At 36.6% G+C, this 24,662-nt stretch overlaps 4 protein-coding genes across 4 annotated transcripts; all 4 read right to left on the bottom strand.

Moving 5' to 3' along the window:
- Window positions 1-577: 577 nt before the first annotated feature.
- On the bottom strand, window positions 578-3,070 carry LOC120006647 (cytokinin dehydrogenase 3-like). Its single transcript, XM_038856768.1, has 5 exons — window positions 2,438-3,070; window positions 2,160-2,287; window positions 1,348-1,599; window positions 997-1,247; window positions 578-872 (listed from the first exon to the last, which is right to left on the bottom strand). Exons 1-5 carry the CDS (start codon window positions 3,051-3,053, stop codon window positions 578-580), a joined length of 1,542 nt encoding a protein of 513 aa, XP_038712696.1. The 5' UTR covers window positions 3,054-3,070.
- A 5,136-nt stretch (window positions 3,071-8,206) lies between these two features.
- LOC120006048 (stemmadenine O-acetyltransferase-like) lies at window positions 8,207-9,218 on the bottom strand. The gene is made up of 2 exons (XM_038855924.1): window positions 8,831-9,218; window positions 8,207-8,781 (listed from the first exon to the last, which is right to left on the bottom strand). Exons 1-2 carry the CDS (start codon window positions 9,216-9,218, stop codon window positions 8,207-8,209), a joined length of 963 nt encoding a protein of 320 aa, XP_038711852.1.
- Window positions 9,219-10,935: 1,717 nt separating this feature from the next.
- Window positions 10,936-12,546, bottom strand: LOC120005418 (stemmadenine O-acetyltransferase-like). The gene has a single exon (XM_038855043.1). It carries the CDS (start codon window positions 12,390-12,392, stop codon window positions 11,034-11,036), a length of 1,359 nt encoding a protein of 452 aa, XP_038710971.1. The 5' UTR covers window positions 12,393-12,546; the 3' UTR covers window positions 10,936-11,033.
- Window positions 12,547-22,104: 9,558 nt separating this feature from the next.
- LOC120006680 (pathogen-associated molecular patterns-induced protein A70) lies at window positions 22,105-23,502 on the bottom strand. Its single transcript, XM_038856813.1, has one exon. It carries the CDS (start codon window positions 23,370-23,372, stop codon window positions 22,482-22,484), a length of 891 nt encoding a protein of 296 aa, XP_038712741.1. The 5' UTR covers window positions 23,373-23,502; the 3' UTR covers window positions 22,105-22,481.
- Window positions 23,503-24,662: the final 1,160 nt, after the last annotated feature.

Here is a 24,662-nt window from a genome sequence, read left to right as displayed (position 1 = left end):
TATATATATATATATATATATATATATATATATATATATATATATATATATATATATATATATATATATATATAAATAGAAGATATGAGATTGTGTTTGTGTACCATAATATTTTAGCGTGCCATATAATATCACAGTAATAGAGTTTAATCAAAATTTCATTTTCTTCAGTAGAATGTTACCAATTTAATTAAAGCTAATTAGGATTTAGATTATACATAAAGAAAATCACATTTGATTTATTACAGTCATAATAGTTACCTGTTTCCCTCACTCATATATCAATGTTGATGTTATATATATTCACACACACACACACACACATATCCTCCAACCAAACAATTCCAAAACTCTAATTAATTATTAATTTATTGTATATTATTATCATATATCAATGTTGATATATCAATTTCAAAACTCATATATCAATGTTGATGTTACACACACACACACATCCTCTAACCAAACAATTCCAAAACTCTAATTAATTATTAAATATTATTATCATTATCTGATTGTTCGATTCCAAAAAATCACAATTACAAAAAAAGAAAAAATAAAAAAGAAAAAAGAGGCCTTAATTGTTGTTGAAAATTCTTTGTCCTGGCGATAATATCATTCTTGGATCAAAACTAGTTTTCCTCTCTTGAAAAACTCCCCATTTTGGTCCAAAATGGTCGATCCACTCTTGTTTTGTTGCGTGGTTAGGAAGATACTGCTTAACCTTAATGCCAGCTCCATCACAGAACTCCAATATCTCCTTATTTAGGTCATCAAAAGCTTGCCAATCACCCACCCCACTTGTATGCAGAAAACCTACTGTGTAAAAAATTTCTTCATCCGGTGTCATTGCAGACATTCTATCATCCCATCTGTGCATATATAATCAAGAAACAATTCCGAAATCTAGTTACTAATAATTATTTACGGAAACTATACATTTTGGTCACCGAAAGATATTATTAGAGATTCATTTCGATATATATGGTCACTTACTTGCTTTTGTTCATGGGATACAAAAGAACGAGTCCCTGAGTAAGGTTACTTTTGAGAACAATTTCTTTGAAAACTCCGGCATCAAAATCCAAAACTCGAGATTTCGGTATGAAGAGATTAAGCCATGGATGAGCTTCATTAAGGTTTTGATCTCCAATTTGAACTCGACCGATGAACTCGACGTAGGAAACGTCCTTTTCAAAATTAAATCCTGGAATGAAGCTTAAACCTTTCAACAATGCTTGTAGTTCCTATACAAGATCATAATAATCACCAAATTAAGCACAGAAAAAATTCAAATTAAATATAGTTAATTAATTTCCTACTATATATATATATATATATATGTACCTCCTGGACGGTGGCTTTGGTACGATCATCATAATACATGGCTAGTTCAATACTGTAGATTATACGGTTCTGCTTCACCAGCGCTGAGATTCTGGGAATATCAGAGGGTGAAAAAAAAGTGGGATCTGGAGGACCCTGGTCCAGTAGAAGTGAACCTTCCAAGTAATTGACTCCACCGTTGATTGAAATCAACTGTTCTTGGTCCTTTGTAAATGCAGCAAAATCACTGTAAAGCAACCGCACCCACTTGGCCTGCAAATTCGTTAATTAATTTAATTCAAGTAATTACAAATTTAATTTTCTAATTAATATATCTAGGTACAATATTTAATTTTTTTTAAACGGATAGGGGGATTTGAACCCTGATCATCAAGGTAGTACACACTATTCTTATCATTTCAACTATTTTTATCATTTCAACTAATGGCTCGAGTGTTATATATATATATATATATATATATACTGCTGTTAATGCATTTCCACACTTAATCTATTCTGTGACTTATCAAACAAAAAACAAAACAAAATTAAAAAAACATTAGGTCTAAGGTTCGATCCCCTCCCCACGTATCAAAATAGAAACTATTTATATATATACATATATACACGTGCGTGTGTGTAGAGCAATGTATTCAAATTTCAAAAGTCAAATAGTATTTATTTGATAGGTATACGTTTAACGTGTCACACACATATATAGGTGCGTGTGTGGAGCGATGTAACAAAATTTCAAGAGTCAAATAGCAATTTTTTCTCAAGAAAGTCAAATAATATTTATTTTATAGGTATACGTATATTGTATAGATAGTTACCCTGTTTGGTGCCGGTTGCAAGGGAATTCTGGCTCTGGTTATAATTCCGAATTGGCCTAACCCTCCTAACACAGCATAGAACAGCTCTGGATTATTTTTTGCGGAGCAAGTTACGAACTCTCCTTTACCTGTAAATTAAACAAACAAACAAACCCTGAATTAATTACCTCCACATGCAGGCATAGCCGACTCTACAGTACTTTCATGGTCAATGCATTGCCGGCTACAGTAACGAATAATTAATTAAAATAATAAAATATATGTGCATACATACATACCAGTAATTACATCCATCTCAAAAACATTGCTGATTTGAGGCCCAAAACGGTGCGTTTGGCCACTAATTCCGGCATTAGACAGGGTCCCACCGACGGTAATGTTAAGATAATCCGTCCACGAAACCGGAGAAAAACCACGTTTGTTTGTCTCGCTTAACACATCAAGCCATAGTTGTTCACCCCCAACGTCCGCGTAAAAGCCCGAATTGGCATTACCGGAGACCACCACTCCCTGCCCATTTCTACTCTTCTTCAACTCCATCATGTCCACCACCACCCCTTGTTGGGCCATGGCCTGTCCACGGACCGAGTGGGCCCGGCCCTTAGCAGCCACGGCCCTATAAATGGAGTCTTGTTTATTACTGTTGCTGATTAGGGCAGCTATGTCTTGTACTGATGATGGGAAAAGTACTGCGGATGGTTTTTGGTGAACAATGTTGCCATAATCCGTCGCGGCTGATTGGATTGTTTGAGGATCGGAGCGAAGTTGATTTGAAATAATAGGGAGTTGGAACTTATAATTACCTGTCCATGGCCTGGATTCGGATATTGAACAGGTCATGATATATGAGAAAAAGAAGAAGAGATAGGTTAGGGTTTGAAAATTTTCAGCCATTTTTTTGTGTATTGAGAGGGACAATAGGGTTTGTGTTGGTTGTGAGAAGGAGAAATAGAGGTGGTGTATGTATTTATAGGGAGAAAATATTGAATTGTGAATAAGAAAATCAAGGTGTTGTTTGGTAATTAACATATAACAATGACATATGGACTAAATTCATTTTATGACTTGGTCATTTGTTGAGGTTTCAGTGCTATGTATTCGTGGGAAGATGTATTAATTTAGAATCTTTGATTGTTTGGAATTTCTCAATTCTTTTTATAAACGAACTTTTTTGTCCAACTGATGGTACCAAAGTCGATTAATTTGAACCCTTGGATTGAGGTGATTAATTGATTAGAATTGCTAAGTTATTGAGTATATACGATTTTCTTATAATTAAACTTATTTTGTTTCCTAATATAGGATAATGTCTGCGAGAAATTTATTATCATTTAAGTACTTAATTACCATAATGATACACAATTTGGATTTGAAATATAATACATTTAACCCTTGGATTGAGGTGATTAATTGATCAGATTTGGTAATTCTCTCATTTAAGAAATTTGTAGTTGAATTTAAAAAAAAACAATTATGACCACTCAAACAAAAAAAGAAAATCTAAACTCAAACCCAAACAGAGAGGAAATTATTTTATTTTTTTTATCAATGCTAAGCAATGTAACTAATAGTCAAAACTTTGCATTCCAAAATTATCGAGTTTGAACCATGAGCTTCTTAATAGGATCATTTTTAGTCCATCTAACAAATTTGTTTTGTAGATTTTTAATGATTTTCCCACCAACTACAAGTATTATACTTATATATTTTTACAAACCATATTAAGAAAGATGATGAATGCATAAAAACTTATTTTTCACTGTTTTGGTAAAACTTATCTGCACATCATCTTCATTAAAGATTTTGCTTGTGTATGTTTAATCTTTTTTTTTAATATTATAATTTATGAGTAAGACTCTTGATTTTATTATAATTTCATCATAAATGAAATATTATAGTAGACCACGGACCGAGTGGACCGGACCCTAGTCTCGAATAAAGAAAATTTTTAATGCAATTAATTACATGGTTATTGAAAAAAAAATTTAGTATAATAATCTCGTGCATTGCACGGGGTACAAGCCTATTGTAGTTAATAGGAAAAATATTTGCGTTATAGGGTTATGCTAAGTAGGTGTTTTTTTTAGGTAGCCAGTGTTTCTTGTGTTGCAAGAACTTAAAATAGCAACTTCACTTTCGGCCGTACATGTAGAGGATAGCTTTCTTTGTACAAATGAGACTTTCCTTAAAGAACAAATTATGGGTAGTTGCACAAACCTAATTACCTATTCCATACGAAACATGTATAAAAAAAAATCAACAACATAATCCAAGTAGGGATATTCCACTCCCAAATGGATCAATCCACACCAATGTTAATTACCATCAAAATAAACAAGTCAACAACTTTGAGAATTGGTTTGGCAATTGAATATTGAGGAGGCCGGCCGGCCATCTTCCGCCTGTTGAGAATTCTAAACTAGGGGTGAAGCTAAGACTTAACATGGAGGGTGTCGTATTGATGGATTTAAGATTTTATATCATGATAGGCAAAGTTAAGTGGGGTTCGGGGCAGCGCTTCACAATTATTTTTTTTTGGGTTATCTATTAGTTATATATTTGAAAGTAGAAAAAAATAACATTGAAAATAAAAAATTAATAAAATATGATAAGTAATATTTATCACATGTCTTATGTTTTAACCATGAGCATAATTTTTTACAACAAGGGGTCTAAATTGAAAATTTAAGGGGGTCATTTATATAAATTACTACATAATTAAGGGCATAAATTTTGTTTTGAGGGGATCAGCTGACCTCCTCACCACACTAGGGCTTCGCCACTGACTAAAAAGGCACGTTAATTCTCCAAATAGACATCCTGCGATTTTTCAAAGTAGAATGAATAAAACGTAAAATGACCTCGGAACCAATGTCTTCCAATTGCCTTAATTTCTACCAAAAAATTTGTAGAAAAACAAAAGATTTTGTTGCACGTTGCTGTCTTTCCCTCAAATTTTCAACATTGAATTTAGTTTCCGGGCATCATTGGGTGTTTGTTAAATCTTTGTGGTATCTATTTGAAAACGATTGATCTTTGTTGTGACTCAATCAAAATCTTCAAAATCTTCTCGACGCCATGACAATCTGTCTAAAAGATTGTCCAACATAAAATTTTGAGTGGTTTTATTTGCACACAAAGATTTATTATCTTTGCATCATTTTTATTAATTTTTTTATTTACATATATATCCTTATATGAAATACCTAATATGTCCTTAAATAGCATCTTCATAGTTGTAAAGCTGGTTTCTGGGTGAGATTTCCCTCGTTAGCAATATATTATGCACATCTGATTGTCCTCAATTATGTGAATTTGGTGTAGTTCCTAATGAGGTTCTAGTCATACTTGAGTGGGGATTATCAATTTGATTTTGCATCTGGCTTTTGCGAATTTGAACTATTAAAGTTTGTGGGTTTTCATTTATAAATTGTATGAACCATTCATTCAACTGATGTGTCAACCTCTTGTTTTGTTGTAACCTTAGAAACACAAATAATAAAAATTGTGTGTATATTATCTATTTCTCACTAGAAAGGCGGGCGGAATGAGGTATTCGATGAAGCAGGTGTAAGAAAGGATAGTTGAATACCGATCGTAGATATCGGTGATAGTTTTCATTTAGCAGGTATCACGTACCATAAATAAAAGAAACTAATATTTATAAAGAAGAAAAAAAGAAGAAGCAAGTGTTAGATCGATGATATGAGTTTGTGTGTAAAGATAACATTTTTGTATATTGAAAACTTAAATCAAAGGTATTTTAGGGTTAACAATATTAATTTGGTGTAAACTTAGATAAAATAGTGTAAACTTATATGGAGAAAATTATTGGTGTAAAGATAACAAATCTTGGTGTGCAAATAAAATTACTCTAAAATTTTTCATTGTCAAACCAAATTATACCATCTTCATGTGAAACACCAAATTCTACTAAAAGCTCGAACTTGTGAAGGGATATTGAATATATTATATTTTGTATTACTAGTGGGTCTAAAACTGTAACACTTCGAACCCCAGTTTAATCAAGTTTGAGCTTCTTATTTTTTTTATTTTTATTTATATTTTTACATTTCTCTTCAAGATAATTGTAGTTCAATGCATCTTAGGCGTTGCAACATATACATCATATATGACTCTTGGAGGAGGCTCCTCATTCATTTTATTTTTAATTTATGAGTAAGACTCTTTTTTATGAATTAATATTGACTTTATTATTCGTTGTTTTAAATATGAGTACGACTATTGACATTATTACGAATGAAATATTATAGGAGGGTCAGAAGCAAGAGAATATGTACATGATCACATCCATATATATATATATATATATATATTCAAATATTATAATACGAAATCTAACTCAGATATTAGCATGAAATTATTAGAAAGAAATAAAGTTTAGCCCAAAATTAATAAAACCAAATTATTGGCCTTTAATTTTGTAGTATTATTTAACTAACTCAAAGTCAAAGGTGCCACTGTTGAAGAACGTAGTGAGACAAAAAAAAAAATGTGCAATATCATTCTTTTCTGCAGATATATAGAAGAATATGTGGTGGTCCAATAGGAATCAACTCAACTGGGGTGGACTTTTAATTTTTGTTATTTTAGTGAGTGATGGAGGTGCTAGCTTGACTATCACAATTAGGTCAAGGTGCATCTGTATATGTTGGAAGAATATATTTAGTTAGTGTAACTAAATGGAGAAAAGATTGTGCAATGTTGTTGTTGTTTTGCTGATATAAGAACATGGTTACTAGTTGCTTTCATGTGGAGACTTTTGTATAAAAATATCCAACGTGATGAAAGCAATTATGCCCTCACAAATGTAAGATACATTTAATAAAACATATATAATAAGCATTAAGAATGATGGCCATATTTTGATATAAAAATCAAGGTTCAATTTTTTTTGCTAATTTTAATTGTTATAATTTGAAGAAATTGAGAGGGATGAGGAGGAGGTGAGAAGGTTTGATCCAATTCAGAATATTGTATCTTCGGACCTTAAGGCCCGACACTATTTTGTCCTTATAAAAGTTGTATATAATTGAACGGAGTTGGGCTCAAATTTATAAACCATATCGTTGGTTCTTGTCGAATCATTGGCTCGTTTATGCTGTTTTTGGATCTGATATGTGTTGTTTGTTGAGGCTCTTATGGAATTAGGCCTTTGAAAAGTTGCATGGACCAAACATTTTGCTTTGGGCCCTCTGAAGCCCAATTACATTGCTACATGTCGATTAAGCTTCGGTAGAGTCGAGTGACTCTGATGAGATCCCACATCGTTAAAATAGGAGGACCAAACCTAGCTTATAAGCGCATGGTCTTCTCAACCTACCAGCCAAGGTTTTCATGGGATTCAGTCCATGGGCCTTGGTTACAGCTGGCCCGCAAGGGCGTCGGTTGGGCTTTGGTTGGCAAGGGGGGTTGGTCTGTGGCTGTGGGCCGGTGTGGTTCTCATCATTTCTGATGAGATCCCACATCGTTAAAATAGGAGGATCAAACCTAGCTTATAAGCGCATGGTCTTCTCAACCTACCAGCCAAGGTTTTCATGGGATTCAGTCCATGGGCCTTGGTTACAGCCGGCCCGCAAGGGCGTCGGTTGGGTTTTGGTTGGCAAGGGGGGTTGGTCTGTGGCTGTGGGCCGGTGTGGTTCTCATCAGACTCCACAGGGTCGCGAGACTCTGATTTCTCTCTGTGTAACTTTATAAATATAGTAAGCTTGTCTAGTGGTTGTGCTGACAGTTTATTGTATATGAACACAAGGTGTTCCATAGTATGCCAATCCCTTTATTGAGTTAATTTCTGCTGGATTCTTTTTGGTTGTCTTTTGATTCTTGATCTAAAAAGCTTAATCTTGACCCTGAAAGTGTATTTATGGAAAACATACGGATTAATGTTGTACTCTCCGAGTGTTGCAGGTAGAGAAGGAAGAAGTAGAGGCATGCTCTGCATGCTATCTTTCATTGAAATGGGAAAAAAAAGAACGAAGAAAAACAACACACGCAGAAAGAACAAATTACAAATCCATCTGCTGATATCAAAGACTCGATTTTAGCGAACCGATTTGCAGAGGACTTGGATCTAATGAGGCTGTAGAAAGAAGTAGCTTGTCATGCTCAAGCATGGAGATGACTGGTTCATCCAACATCAACCATGCTTCAATTCCCTTACCACGCCTTGTGTCCATGAGCTGGATGAAGAATATTGGATACGATCGGACCATACCAAGAAATGGAACCCATAAAGGTTTTCCCCATCCATAGTCGACATCATATTGCCCCATGTTACACCCGCTATTAAACGATATTGATTCCGCTCCATCGGACTTGGCCTTAGAATTTAATTCACGAAACCTTTTCATGTACCCACAAAGATTTCCCAACCCTTGATCACCTTGAAGGCTCTTCACAAGATCACCATCGATCCTCGATAGTGCTTCCCTCGTCTGGTGCACGAAGCTACCCAAATCTGTTTCTTCTACTTTTGTTATCATGCTTACTAGCAATACAAAATTCCCCACGCTAGCACTCGTGAATGGCGGGGAAGCCCTTGGCCGCAAGTTTACAGCATTTGTTATCACAACAGACTTTGGGGCACCTGATTTTACCTTTCCTAATGCAGATATGATGCGATTAGAGAAATGCTGAGACAACCTCCACACGGGTCGGGTTCTGAATGCCGTAATTAGTTGCTTGGGTTTTAAGTTTGCTTATGATATGCCCATCAAACACAAATCTACTTGTAGCAGGCTTGCCCTTTCTCACGAAGACACTCGACAAACTTGCACTGGTTAAATCTTGAGGGAATCCATTGTTTTGAGGAAAGATAATCGAGGCACTAAAATCGGGTGATTGATATGTATGCGCTCTTCCACCTCCTGCTGTCATTCCAGCCCAAGTTTTGACAAATATAAACAGATTACTTCCATCAAAAAATTTGTGTTGAGCAACGACGCCTATGGCAATACCACCACAAGCAAAAACATTTATTTTTACCATACAGGAATGAGCTCCCGGGGTTACTTCATCCAAAAGAATCTCCTTCGGCATAAATTTAGGGGTTGCTGAGATATCATGTTGTTTGAGATAATCGCTCAAATGGCAAGTAACTCGAGACTCCACCTAATAAGCCCCTCGTCGTTACAATCAATAGAAAGATTGTCCTTGGCTTTCCCGACGAGGGGATAATAAAGAGTTAGTGTCTCCGATAGAGATTGTTTCAACACTTGTAATCTCTTTGAGATGGAGACTTGGTGATTTTCTGGATAAAAAAGAAGAAGGGGACCATAAATATTTGGTACAAATTGATCAAGGAGAGAGATCTTATGTGTTCTTAGGTGGTGAGGTGTTGGAGAAGAGGGTTTGATGCACTCTTTTGTGACTATCTCGACCTCCATTTGTGTTTTGCTTTTCAGTTGCTGGAATATCTTTGCTTCGTAATATGTTTACAGATACAGTGTTTATATACACTAAAACTGTACGTCCACTATCTAACACCATTAATCAAGGTCAAACATGCGTGTGCTTCTGGGTAATTTATTAATTGCAGTTCGAATGACCAACATGTTTTAAATTTATGCTTTCCCCTTTAGAAAAATGAAGGAAAGCATATATATATATATATGTATATATATATGGCCAAAAGCGCATTTTGTGATCAAAACTAGAATAAAGTAGAAATAGTGCTAACGATAAAATAAAAATAAATAAATAAAGTAGAAAGAGTGCTTTCTTATGCAACCTGCGGAAACACTGCTCCTAATTTAATTTAATTGTATTGGCAATTATCTCACTCACCTAAAAAAAATTACCAAAAATGATAATGTTGCCTTTATGGTTAATGTTGGGTGTAGAAAATGATGTGTGTAAAGTGATATATATACCAGGCTTTTGATGATAGTTGAACAGCAGCAATGGTGCGATGGCTAAGATGCACTACACCTCTACACCACCACTTGAGTTATAATTGGATCTAGCGAACACATGCAATACATATTGGCCATACTACCACTTGAGTCATAATTGGATCTAGCTAACATGCACTACACCTCTACACCACCACTTGAGTTATAAGTGGATCTAGCTAACATGCACCACATATTGGCCATTCACTACCACTTGAGTCATAATTGGATCAAGCAAACATGCACTACAGTTGTTACATATTGGCCATTTACTTGCTTAATCACTTCCCCTCCCCTCCCCTCCCCTCCCCACCCCTATATATATTTGTGGTATAGAAAATCGGGCTTCTTATCCTGACATTTCAACCCAGTAAAGATATTCTGTGCTTTGAACCCTTCTCGAACTTGCACGTATTTATTCAGAAAATATTTTTATTCCCATCTCCCCAATTGTACTCACTCTCCATAACTAAAAAGAGGTTAAGAGTTCTAGCAGTGGGGAAGACGGGAAAATAAGAATATTTTTTGAATAAATATGTGCGGGCCGGGCCAGAGTAGGAGCCAACCATCTTACATAATCTATCTATGTTGGGTCTGAACTTTGAAGTCTAGTGGTTGTGCTGACAGTTTATTGTCTACGAACACACGGGCGTTCGATAGTTTGCCAGTTTCTTTATTGAGTTAACTTCTGCTGGATTCTTTTTGGTCGTCTTTTGATTCTTGATCAAATGAGCTTGCTGGATTCTTTTTGGTTGTCTTTTGATTCTTGATCAAATGAGGTTAATCTTGACCCTGAATTGAAAGTGTTTTTAGGGAAAACGTAGTGATTGATGTTATTCTCTTCAAGTGTTGCAGGTAGACAAGGAAGAAGCAGAAGGTATACTCGGCATAATCTCTTTCGTAGAAATGGAAAAAATTAAAAACAAAACAAAACACGCTGCAATAACAAATTACGGTGAAATCAAAGACTTGACTTTGGTGAACCGATTTGCAGAGGACTTGGATCTAATGAGGCTGCTGCAGAAAGAAGTAACTTGTCATGCTCAAGCACAGACATGACTGGTTCATCCAACATCAACCATGCCTCAATTCCACTACCACGCCTTGTGTCCATGAGCTGGATCCAGGATACTGGAAACGGTCGGACCATAGGAAGAAATGGAACCCATAAAGGTTTTCCCCATCCATAATCAGCATCGTACATCCCCATATTACACCAGCTATTAAAAAATATTTGTTCCGCTCCGTCGGAGACAGCCTTAGAATTTAATTCACGAAACTTTCCCATGTCCTCACAATAATTTCGCAACCCTTGATCACCTTGGAAGCTCTTCACAAGATCACCATCGACCCTCGATAGTGCTTCCCTCTTCTTGCGCACGAAGCTAACCAAATCTGTTTCTTCTCCTTTTAATATAAAGCCCATTAGCGACAAAAAATTCCCCACGCAAGTTTCCGCGAATGGCGGGGAAGCCCTTCGCCGCAAATTTACAGAATTTGCTACAATAGCAGACTTTAGGGCCCCTGATTTTTCCTTCCTTAATGCAGACATGACGCGATTATAGAGAAATGCTGAGACAACCTCCACACGAGTCGGGTTCTGAATGCCGTAACTAGTTGCTTGGGTCTTAAATTTGCTTATAACTTGCCCATCAAATACAAACCTCCTTAGAGTAGGCTTGCCCTTTCTAACCAATTCACTCAATAGACCTTGACTGGTTAAATCTTGAGGGAACGCATTGTTTTGAGGAAAGATAACCGAGGCACTGAAATCGGGTGATTGATATGCTCCTCCACCTCCTATTGCCATTCTAGCCCAGGTTTTGACAAATACATTTAGAGCAGTTCCATCTAGCAAAATGTGTGGTGTAAGAATGGCTATGGCGACACCACCACAAGCAAACATAGTTACTTGTACCATACAGGTATGAGCTCCTGGAGTTATTTTATCATCAAGAATCTCCTCTGGCATAAATTTAAGGATCGCTGAGATATCAGGTTGTTTGAGATAATCGCTCAAATGGCAAGTAACTCGAGCCTCTACGTAATAAGCCCCCTCGTCATTACAATCAATGGAAAGATTGCCCTTGCCCTTTCCAGCAAGGGGATAGTAAAGAGTTAGTGTCTCCGATAGAGATTGTTTCAACACTTGCAATGTCTTCAAGACGGAGAGTTGATGATTTGGTGGATAAAAAAGAAGAAGGGCGCCATAAGTATTTGGGACATATTGATCAAGGAGAGAGATTTTATGAGTTCTTAGGTGGTGAGGTGTTGGGGAAGAGGGTTTGACGCACTCTCTTGAGACTATCTCAACCTCCATTTGTGTTTTGCTTTTCAGTTTTCACTTGCTGGAATATCTTTGCTTCGGTAATATATTTACAGATAACAGTGTTTATATACACTAAACTTGAGCTGCTGTGTAATTTGTCTAATGTGGGTTGGAATGGCAGGTGTAGTCTTCTACTCGTGTATGATGTGTCTGTAACTCTCAGTCAACTTTAGTTTGATTGTTCATATGAAAATATATATAAAAAAAAAAAATAAAGACCGTTAGCTTAGCTTAGTTGCATCCAACAGTTTAAACATTTGAAATTTGCAATGTATTTTTCTTGATAGATTCTATTTTTGATCGAGTTAAACAAAACACTATTATCTTTAAGACTTTAAGATCTTGCAAATTGGAAACAATTATTTCTACAGGAAGGTGGGAGCTGTAGGTGTAGAAATTGCTAAATTAAGTCTTTCACAATTGACCCCGTCGAGTTTTCATTTTCTAAAAATGTCTTGATTGTTTACAATCGATCCAGAAAATACATACAAAAAATTGCTAAATAAAGTCTTTACAATCGATCCAGAAAATGTCATAATTGTTTCAGATCGTAAGACCCCCTATGAGGTTTAGGGGAAAGAAATTGACTTATTAAGACTTGTGGAGAGTTGAGCTTATTAGGGTTTGTGGAGAATTGGGTTTATTAGGGCTTAGTTTTGTATTAAAAGAAATGTGCTTATACGTAGATTTGGGTATTTTTAGTAAATTTTTTCCGAAGAGTTGAGGGTGAGCCCACCCTGGGCATGCATTACATCTGCACTCGTGATTGTCTTGCTGTAAGTATGGATAAAGCTCAGACCCATGGGTTTTTATGGTGCACATCTGAAGGGTAATAGCTGCAGTTTTCCATATAAAAAAATTTGTGAACATCCTAATTGGGTGGAAGTAATTATTCATTTCAAGTTTTAACCACCAAAAGGAAATAAGAATCCTTATAATAAGAAGGGGTATTCACGGTCAGTTTTAGGATATTCAATACAAAATCTACATGATCGGTTTTTTGTACAAACCGTAACCATAAACAAACCAATGATAAATTTGATATTAATAAAACTGATGAATCGATTTTTACCATATGTGATAAGGGTGTGGCAGATATTTGGAATCTCTTCTTATCTATATCTTTATCCACATCAAATCATCGTCACCACAAGTGTTCCCATCAAGTGTTTATTGCTGATCGCTACTTGAAATATGTCTCAAGAAAAAACATAGTATGTCCAACTTAGTCATAGTTGAAGCTAATAATAATTTTCAGGTTAATAGAATTTTCGATCACTGAAAGATATTCAAAATTTCATTTTGATTCAAAACAACTTATGTTAACTCCAGCTTTGTTTATTATTATTATTATTTAAAAATTTCATGATGATCTAATGAAGACAAAATTGAATTTGAAGTTTTTAACAATCCAGGAGGCTTGTAGGCAATGGTGTTGTTTGACAGTGCATTTGCATTGCGTTCAGGTGTACCGCGCCTCACAGCGCCATAGTTTTTTATCTCACAACACCTCACATCATCTCACCGTGCTCCCAAACAGCTTAATATATGTTGAATTATCCCACGTAATCAAATTAGATCAATCATTTTATTTTAGATTAATGTACAATGTAAACGTTAAGTGATTTTATATTAATATTATTAATCATCTGATATAACCATAATTTAGATACGTCAAACGCACCTCACAGCATCGCAGTACAGTTTTAAAAGTGATGCGTCAAGCAGCTTTTGCGCGTTCTAACTCACCTCACAGCACCACAGTTTTATAACTCACAATACCGCACAACACTCCCAAACAACACCAATGAAACTAGGGGCATATTTAGGGGGACTACACTGTGTGCAGCCCTTTTTTTTTTTAAAATAATACAGCTCTTTTTTGTAATCATATGATTCATATAATTAATATAATAAGCTATTACCTGGAAAAACAATATATATATATAATGATCTATGTTTACATCATTAATTTGAAACATCTGGGATCCAAAGCAGTGGATCCCACTTATCATCTCATTCATCCATACAATTAAAAAGTAACTCTTATTTTATCTCATATAGAGGAATTCTCACATAAGGATCTAATGTAAGGGTGTAAAATAAGGTTTATGTTTATACCATTGATTTGAAACATGTGGGACCCAAAACAATGGACCCCACTTGTCATCTCATTCATCCACACCATTAAAACGCACCCTTATTTTACACCCTTACATTCCTCTTATGTGAGAATTCTTCAATATATATATATATATAAAGCTATTAAGTATTAAAGTTCATTTTCTAAATCGGATTGTATAAACAATTCCTTTAATTGCTAAGGGATAAACCAATTCTTTTAAATGACCAATAGTTGGGTCTATCTTCTTTTAAATTATTGGGCCCATTTCTTTTGGTCTTTAGGGACTTAGGTAAGTCAATTTCTATTTTCTTCTATATACCTGCCTTGTCCTCTTTTTCTTTTCTTTTTTTTAAATAAGGGATTTAGGGAGGGGGTAGGACTCGAACTCATGCCCTAATGGATGGGTCGGTTCCTTCCATGCAATGTGATTGCCCTCTTTTTTTTTTCTTTTCTTTCTTTTTTTTAAATCAAGGGTTTGGGGAGGGGACAAGACTCGAACTCACGCCCTAATGGATGGGTCGGTTTGTTCCATACAATGTCATTGTCGTTTAACCAACGACTCACTTGCAACTGCCTTGTCCTCTATTATAGGTATAAGAGTTTTTTTTAATACAATTAATATAAACGATTAAAAATATACACTTAATATTTTAAAAAAATTCCGAATGCGTTGCTCACAGAGCTCCTTGAATGAATTTGTCTTAACTTATCTTACGTAATCTATCTGTGTTGGGTTTGAACTTTGAAGTCTAGTGGTTGTGCTGACAGTTCATTGTCTATGAACACAAGGTGTTCGGTAGTTTGCCAGCTTCTTTATTGAGTATTCTTCTGCTGGATTCTTTTTGGTTTGTCTTTTGATTCTTGATCAAATGACCTTAATCTTGACCCTGAAAGTGTTTTTATGGAAAACATAATGATTGATGTTATTATCTCCAAGTGTTGCGGGGACACAAGGAAGAAGCAGAGGCATGCTCTGTTGGAAATGAATGGATATTGTCCTTCATTAAAATTATATTTCAAAATTTTAAATTGGTTCATATGCCAAGTCTTCCAACCTAGTCTTTGGGAAGTTACTCAAGACTTAGTCCGGAGTTGCTTCATCAAAAAAATCTCATTTGGCATACATTTAGGGGTTGTTGAGATATCAGGTTGTTTGAGATAATCGCTCAAATGACAAGTAACTCGAGCCTCCACATAATAAGCGCCCTCGTTATTATAATCAATAGAAAGATTGTTCTTGACTTTACCGGCGAGGGGATAATAAAGAGTTAGTATCTCCGATAGAGATTGTTTCAACACTTGCAATCTCTTTGAGAAGGAGACTTGGTGATTTTCTGGATTAAAAAAAAAGAAGGGAAACATAAATATTTGGTACAAATTGATCAAGGAATCAATAACAAAAAATAAACGGTGCCAGAAGCGGATATCAAAGAATTGACTCTACTGAATCGAGAGGACTTGGATCTAACGACGCTTCAGCAAGAAGTAGCTTGTCATGCTCAAGCACAGACATGATTGGTTCATCCAACATCAACCATGCTTCAATTCCATTATCATGCCTTGTGTCCATGAGCTGGATCATAAAACGATCGGACCATAGCAAGAAATGGAACCCATAAAGGTTTTCCCCATCCATAATCAACACCATAAATCCCGATGTTACACCAGCAATTAAACGATATTGGTTGCACCCCATTGAACACAGCCTTAGAATTTAATTCACGAAACTTTCCCATGTACTCACAAAGATTTCGCAACACTTGATTACCTTGAAGGCTCTTCACAATGTTGTGAATAACGATGACTCAATATGACGAAACAATAATGCGGAAACAAAATAGAGAAAAAGAGCAAGACACAAGTTGAACGAGGTTCGATAAATTGTCTAATCCTCAGACGAAGCCAACGAAAGTCCCACTAATATAAAAGAAAATATTACAAAGAAATTCCAAGACACCAGTTCTCCATGCCAATAACTACCCAAAATCTCATCCGGAACAAAGACTAACTCTCTCACACTCTTCGCAAACAAAAACGATGAACAAAACCCTAAAATTGTCGAAGGGTTGCCGCCAAGAGAATAATATGTCTAACTATTGTTATGTGTTCTCTCTTTCTAGGGTTTACAACATATAGCCTATTTATAATATACTATACGGAAGAGTTTAGGTCATCCCAAAACCTAAAACCACTTAAAAATCCGAAACCAAATTGAATTGGAATTCACCAAAATTTTTGCTGCGGTCGGGCTGTCCGGACAGCCATGTAACAAATCCTGCCTGAGACTGAATCAACGTCGACTGTCCGAACAGCTATATAAGTCGTCCAGAAAGATGCAACTTTGCGGTAGAAAATCAGCAACTAAACTCGTTTTTCACCAATAAATACAACACACAAGATCGCCATCAATCCTCGATAATGCTTCCCTCCTCTGGCTCACGAAGCTACCCAAACCTGTTTCTTCTCGTTTTGATATCATGCCTACCAGCCATACAATATTCCCTACGCTAGTTTTAGGGAATGGCGGAGAAGCCCTTGGCCGTAAATTTACGACATTTATTATCAAAGCACACTGTTAGGAATCCCACGCTGGAAAAATGTGGAACCAAACACTTGTCTCGTACATCTTTGATGGTGAGGATGCTCAGTTAATTTTACAACAACCAATGGCAAAGGGGGTTTGCGTAGGACAAGCTATACTGGGATGGTACTATAAATGGAAATTATACTGTACGTAGTGGTTATCATCGGTTAATATATGGCTATTCAAGGTAGAGAAACTCCATCCCTTTCTTCAGAGATAAAGGTGAAACGTCCGTGGGAGGCCATTTGGAGTTTACAAACACCTCCATCTTCTCCACCCATATATATCTCAACTTCCTTTAATAACTACTCGAAGGATTTTTGATATTATTTCAAAATTAGTACTGCAGAGTGAGTTTAGAAAGAGAAAAAATAGACACAGCACACTTGACAATTGACATTATTGATTTACTATACACTATTATAGACACCAATAGATAAACTCTGAGACAATTAATGGTGGGTGGAGTAGCTGAGACTTGTCTCCGAAGTTTTCTTCACAATCCCAACGGCAACCTCTCTACTCCCCAAAATATTTGTAATGCTACTAAAGGCCAATAGAAAGTGACAGATAATTGAACTTTAATTACTATTTCAACCACATATCCTCAAATATCCAACTTCTGTTCCAAGGACAAACAATCGCGAGACAGAAGTGATAGCGACTATATTGGATGTGTCACTCTCTGATTCAATCACCAAGTTTTGTAAGCTCCTACACGGCTACATTTTCATCAATCAAATGACAAGATTCACTATGGAATGATTGGGATCCTTAACATTTTTTATCGGGTAGAAAAATTATGGTGGACAATACAGACAAATTTCACCACCAGTGGTCAGTCATCTTAAGTTTTTGAGGAATACTCCGATGTTGTTCGTCCTACACATGACATTCAAAAAGTAATCGAGAAAACAACTGCACAGAAGCCAAAAAAAAACCACACAAAGATAAAGAATGTTGATACTTGATAGCTTTGAAATGCAAATAACATGCTTGAAACTTGGGTAAAAAGACACCCAGACAATATGTGTGCATTGAGTTCTTTGTCATAATATTGTTCTTGTAATCCATGAATGTCTAATACTAGGAGAAGATGAAAGACTAAGAGAATATAGGAGGTGAGAAGAGAACGATCTTTTGTATAAAAATTTAATTAAAAGGATAAGGGTTATAAAGTTAAAATTTAATTTAATCGTATTAAATAAAAAATATGAGTGCAAAAAATAAATAGGTTCTAACATAATTTCATTTAAGAATATCTTAGTAAACTAAAATACTTAAAGAAAATATGTGTGCATTCAGTCCAAGCTCGCAAATATCTCTAAATGATGCTGACTCTTTAATCTATGTTCTGTGAGAGTGCTCGGTGACTGAGGATGTTATAGGTCATTGCATGAAAAGAATCCAAAAAATAGCCTTCCCGGTATGTTTTGTGAGAGTGCCTCCCGGCGACAGCGACTGAGGATGTTATGGGTCATAGCATGAAAAGAATACGTTAGCCATATAAATGAAATTGGTTAAACAAATTGTGTTGTGTTGGAAATCTGCCGAGGCAGATAGCCATAGGCTGTGTTCATTACAGGAAGAGCAAAGCTCACTCCGACCCTGTCAGAGGAAATGTCAACCATCCCTCCCTTTCACAAACAGGGATTTTTACTGGTCCCATCTATGTGAAAAAGGGGATCAAAAATCGTGCATCTATAAACCGTTAGATGCCTGGAGTTGACTTTGACCAATGTCATGTGTCAATTAAATACGTGAACGGATTTAAAATACCGACGGGACAGTAAACCATCCCCCACAAACACGTTTGAAGTAGTTCAAACCGTATATTTTAAACCCTTGCATGTAATTGTAATATATCGATGTGTGACAAATACGCATTTCACAAGATTTTTGTGGGCTCAAGATTTGTAAATTTCCAATATTTGAGACCGGGTAGGCCCAAGGTTTACTTTTCTAGCCCAAACATCCGACAAATGGAGGCCCAGAGAAGAAATTAGCCTGTGTTCTAACGACACAGGCTTATATATTATTTTTATGGCTAACACGACAGGGTTTGATATATAAATATGCCCACAATGTTTAACCTTTAAACCAATAAAGCACTGGCTCGACTTGACGTTTTAGGCCTTGAAACAAAACGAAGCCCATCTCTATTTCCCTTTTACATTCCCATGCATGCATGTCCAATATGCACTCTACGGCGCTATCCCCATTCCCCACCAATGGTGAGATATTTTGATTAAGGGTGATAAAATTCTGTCCGATCTGAATAATCGGATTTGTCCGACCCGGATTATCTCCAAGTGTTGCAGGTAGACAAGGAAGAAGCAGAGGCATGCTCTGCATAATCTCTTTCATTGAAAAAAAAAAGGAAGAAAACAACACGTTGCAATAACAAATTACAAATCCGCATCTTGTCCTATTTGTCTAAGTGATGCTGATTCTTAAATCCATGTTCCGTGAGAGAGTGAGTGTGCCCGGCGACCGAGGATGTTATGGGTCATAGCATGAAAAGAATCCCATAAAATAGCCTTAGATGGAGCAACTACTTTTGAGGATTTATGGCCCAAGGCTACAGAGTCTCTGTCAACTATTGAGCTTGTTAGCAGAACAGGGGTTTCATAGTTTGCGTGGATTAATTTCTATTGGATTCTCTTTTAAAGGTGAAAAAAAAAATTGTGTTGGAGATCTGTCGGGCCAGACAACCTTAATAGCACATAGATGTGTTTGTTGGATTCTCTTTTAAAGATGAAAAAAAAATTGTGTTAGAGATCAAAAAATTGTGTTGAAAATCTGCCGAGGCCAGACAACGTTAATAGCACATAGATGTGTTTGTTGGATTCTCTTTTAAAGATGAAAAAAAAAATTGTGTTGGAGATCTGCCAAGGCCAGACAGCCTTAATAGCACATAGATGTGTTTGTTGGATTCTCTTTTAAAGATGAAAAAAAAATTGTGTTGGAGATCTGGCGAGGCCAGACAGCCTTAATAGCACATAGATGTGCTTGTTGGATTCTCTTTTAAAGTCGAAAAATAATTGTGTTGGAGATCTGTCGAGGCAGACAACCTTAATAGCACATAGATGTGTTTGTTGGATTCTCTTTTAAAGACGACTTTTAAAGACGAAAAAAAAAATTGTGTTGGAGATCTGTCGAGGCAGACAGCCTTAATAGCGCATAGATGTGTTTGTTGGATTCTCTTTTAAAGACGACTTTTAAAGACGAAAAAAAAATTGTAAATTGTGTTGGAGATCTGTCAAGACAGACAGCCTTAATAGCACATAAATGTGTTTGTTGGATTCTCTTTTAAAGACGACTTTCAAAAACGATGAAAAAAAAATTGTGTTGGAGATCTGTCGAGGCAGACAGCCTTAATAGCACATAGATGTATTGTTGGATTCTCTTTTAAAGACGACGAAAAAAAAGAAGAAAAAAAAAATTGTGTTGGAGATCTGTCGAGGCAGACAACCTTAATAGCACATAGATGTATTTGTTGGGACGACTTTTAAAGACGACGAAAAGAAAAGAAAAAAAAATTGTGTTGGAGATCTGTCAAGGCAGACAGCCTTAATAGCACACAGATGACCCTGTCAGGGGAGATAGTGGGCTTGTTTGGGAATACTGTGAGTTGCTGTGAGGTGTGGTGTGGTGCTGTGAGTTATAAAACTATGATGCTGTGAGATGAGTTGGAACGCAAAAAGCTGTTTGGCGCATCACTTTTAAAACTGTGGTGCGGTGCAGTGTGATGCTGTGGGGTGCGTTTGACGTATCTAAATTACGGTTATATTAGATGACTAATAATATTAATATAAAATCACTTAATGTTTATATTGTACATTAATCTAAAATAAAATAATTGACATAATTTGATTACGTAGGACAATTCAACATACATTGTAAACGTTTGGGAGTGCTGTGAGGTGTGGTGAGGTGCTGTGAGGTAAAAAGCTGTGGTGCTGTGAGGTGAGTTGGAACGCAAAAGCTGTTTGGCGTGTCACAAAAAACTGTGGTGTTGTGAGGTGTGTTGCAACTGAACGCAGTACAAACGCATTGTCAAACACCTACACTAATCATCTCTACTTTTCATGAAAACAACTGTTTTAGTTCGACCGTATATTTTCAACCCTGATTCGTAGTTGTAATTATGCGATGTGGGACAGCACGCTTTTCCACAATATTTTTTTGGGCTCAATATTTTGTAAATTGCCAATATCTGAGAACGGAAAGGCCCAAGGTTTACTTTTCCAAGCCCACATTTGACAAGTGGAGGCCCAATATACACTCACTTCGAATAATCATATGATGATTCCACACGAGCAGAGCTCCATAGAAATCAAAATTACACCAACTCTTGACTCTACCTTAACTAATACATTTTTCCCATAAAGTACTCATCACAGCTTACAAATTGTAATCGTCTTCTCTGAAGTTCATCTTTATGGTCCTACAACGTACCTAACATGATAAGGAATCCCGCCCTTCCCGTCCTAATTTTCCAAGCATTAATCAATCAGTAATGCCCTTGACAAGAAAAGAAATAATTGTTTGTTAAGGACACATATAGGGTTTCCAACCGATGTGGGACTCATTGTTAACACAGTGATGGGAACTTCCCTCTTCCCTTTTATGGGCCACTGTCGGGGATCAAGTAATCAGAGATTCAGAGCGACGTGAATTCTGTGGCATGGATGAATACAATTAAGTCCCGACACCGTGTCCATGTCCTTCTCTATCTTACTAATTTTTCTCATTTTCCTTGACCCATATAATGCCTTGAGTGCTATTGCATGTGTGTAATATCGTAAATCACCATAAATGCAGCAACTGGAACAATGTAAATTTTAAAGAACCTCCCTCCCCCCCCCCCCCCCCCCCCCCCCCCCCATGTTACTTCAGGTATGGCATCCATTACTCACTCATTACTCAAAAGACCCCGCTATTTTCGTCCACATCAAGCCAATAATTCAACCGACCAAAACACAATTCGGTAAAAAAATAATAACAATACTTCATTAAATAGACAATATAGCCTAGGTACTTGATAAAAGCTCAGCAGATATGGAATGACAGATATACCCACCATTCTAAGTGCATGCACATCAGTAAGAAAGCAACAGGGTCATCTCAGTCATTCAATCACATACACCAGCACCGATACACAATCCGTCGTCGTCCACCCGCCTGTCATGAATCACCATCACTTTGTCATTGCTCAAATGACCATAATATCCATGCGTTGCAGAGAATATCACCCTCAGCTCTGCCAAGAAAACTCTACTTTCTATGGAAAACGGAAAAGAAGAAAAGGCCGCTAAAGCAGGACTGATTTTTTTATTTTTTTTTACTTTTTCTCTTTTTACGGATTTCACTTTGCCTTGAACATGTCCTTGTAACGCAATAAGGAATCTAGCCTCTGCAACCTCAACTGCTGCTTGAATTTGTTGATGAAATCGTCGGCTTTGGCATCCACTCCCTCGTCCCCAAACGACACCGTTTTCTCAATCTTCATCGTCGCCGGCCTCCTCTTCTCTATGCTCTCTCTGTCTTCCTGTTGTTCATCATCGAGCAGCGCCATCTTCGATTTCTCACTTGCTGACTTCTTCATCTTCTCCCTCTGCCCAGAAGGCTTAGTCGATAGTCCAATCTCCGATTTACTTTTACTCACATGGTGATTGAGATTGTCATTGTATGGACTCCGGTCCGGAATTAGGTTGTCGTCGATGTCGGTTTCTGGAGTGAATTCCGGCTCATGGCTTGTCGGGTCGGGTCGGTAGAAAGAAGATAAGTTGATAGACTTCACGCGTTCCAGTAGGGAAGGGGCTCGAGAAAGTGGAGGCGGACCGTCCGGAATTATGTTGGCATCCGAGTCGGTGTGTGGGTCGAACTCTCGCTCCTGGTAAATCGGATCGGGTCGGTGAAAAGAAGGGAAGTTAATGGACTTCACCCGTTCGAGCAGAGAAGGAGCTCGAGCAAGTTGATTCGGACCCGCCGGGTCATGCATGTAGTGTATTTGGGCTTGTGGTTCATGCTGTTCAAATTTGTAGCCGGAGACGTTTATGGACCTGACCCTGTCGAGGAGTGACGAGGATCGGGCAAGTGGAGTTGGATGGTCGGAACTAAAGTTGTCATGTTGTGGTCTTCTTTCAGCGCCAAATCGAGAAATGATGAAGATTGTACCGACGACGAGGTTGAAGACGAGGAAGAGAGAGGTGGGTGCGAACCAGCTGGTGATGTAAGTCCACATGGATCCGGTCATCTCTTTCGGCAGCTAGTTTGGCTTTCTCTGTATAAGAGAGTGTTGCAGACTCGCAGTTGCAGAGAGGATGTGGGGTTTGTGACGTTTTGAGAGAGAGTGCAGAAGAAGGATGGTGCGTAGGGCGTATTTAACGTTAGTAAAAGCGACCAGGAAAAAGCAAAGCTCTTTTGTCTTTTCTTTTGGAAAATTAGAAATATATAAACAGTTGTAGTCTAAATAAAATGATTACTCTTATCAATAAAATAAAATGATTACACAAATTGAACGTATTGTATGCAGGCACGTGCCTTTTGTATTAATTTATTCTAAATAAAATCGTTATATGAAGATAACGGAAAATGTAGATTTGCTAAACTTAGCCGGTTTCTTACGGCAGCGAAAAGTAAACACAGGTCCGTTTCATGCGAAAGTGCCTTAGGAGAAGTCGAACCTTTTTAATATTGAATGTTTTAGATGAGTTTAAATTCAGATGGTCGCGATAGAGCGCACATAAGTTTTTCATCCGATAACATAATAAATTAAGATAAAACTCAACGCACGATCACAAAGATATCATTGAACCTGCAAACTATTACACCTAGATATATATCCATTTGAGAGTACCTTCATTCCCCACTCCTTTATTGTAAAAAGAGATGGGAATGAAGTGAAAATATGCTAAATAAAAAAATAAATTCTATTTTTTTTACAACAGATCCCGTCATTCCCCACATAAGTTTTTCACCCAATAACATAATAAAGTTAGGATAAAACTCAATACATGATCATAAATGTATAATCCAATCTATAATGATGTAGAACAAATGACAGTTGAATTTTATGAAAATTGGGATCGAAAGAAATGTTTTAACAATAGAGCTTTGAGGGCCCATAACTTTCAATCCGGAATGAGTTGCGGGGAACATAATATATTTCTTTATTTAATTCGGTTTCCTTTATTTGTTTTTCTAAGTTTAGAATTTCTTTTCTAGTATAAATACTTCTTTAAGTTCTAATTGGAGACACGCTTGACTTTTATTAATAACAGTTCCAAATGGACTTGTTTTCCAATTCTCTGAGTTTGCTTGTTCCCCAAGGTTTCTACAAAGAGCGTACCTTTTTTCAGTTTTCGTTTTGTGTTATGTAAACTATTGAGCAACCACAATGGTAAAACTTTGCTGGGCCAACAAAAATATTTTGGATTTTGTGTTTTTGTTGATGTGGTTATATTAGAAGATGTGTTTTGTTGATGTGACTGTATTGAGATACTTGTTTTGCTGACGTGGTTGTATTGAGATTTTATGTTTTGGT

The sequence above is a fragment of the Tripterygium wilfordii genome, chromosome 9, assembly GCF_013401445.1.
Source record: "Tripterygium wilfordii isolate XIE 37 chromosome 9, ASM1340144v1, whole genome shotgun sequence".
NCBI classification, from domain to species: Eukaryota; Viridiplantae; Streptophyta; class Magnoliopsida; order Celastrales; family Celastraceae; genus Tripterygium; species Tripterygium wilfordii.
The sequence above is the reverse complement of the archived record's forward strand: the minus strand, read 5'-3'. Positions and strand labels throughout refer to the sequence as shown.

Coding starts and splice junctions, on each gene's coding strand:
- LOC120006647 (XM_038856768.1), bottom strand. CDS start 3,053: ATGGCTGAAAATTTTCAAACCCTAACCTATCTCTTCTTCTTTTTCTCA. Junction 1,600..2,159: donor TGCAACCGGCACCAAACAGG/GTAACTATCTAT, acceptor ACGAATTTGCAG/GCCAAGTGGGTGCGGTTGCT. Junction 1,248..1,347: donor CCAAAGCCACCGTCCAGGAG/GTACATATATAT, acceptor GATCTTGTATAG/GAACTACAAGCATTGTTGAA.
- LOC120006048 (XM_038855924.1), bottom strand. CDS start 9,218: ATGCCGAAGGAGATTCTTTTGGATGAAGTAACCCCGGGAGCTCATTCC. Junction 8,782..8,830: donor CGGCATTCAGAACCCGACCC/GTGTGGAGGTTG, acceptor TATCTGCATTAG/GAAAGGTAAAATCAGGTGCC.
- LOC120005418 (XM_038855043.1), bottom strand. CDS start 12,392: ATGGAGGTTGAGATAGTCTCAAGAGAGTGCGTCAAACCCTCTTCCCCA.
- LOC120006680 (XM_038856813.1), bottom strand. CDS start 23,372: ATGACCGGATCCATGTGGACTTACATCACCAGCTGGTTCGCACCCACC.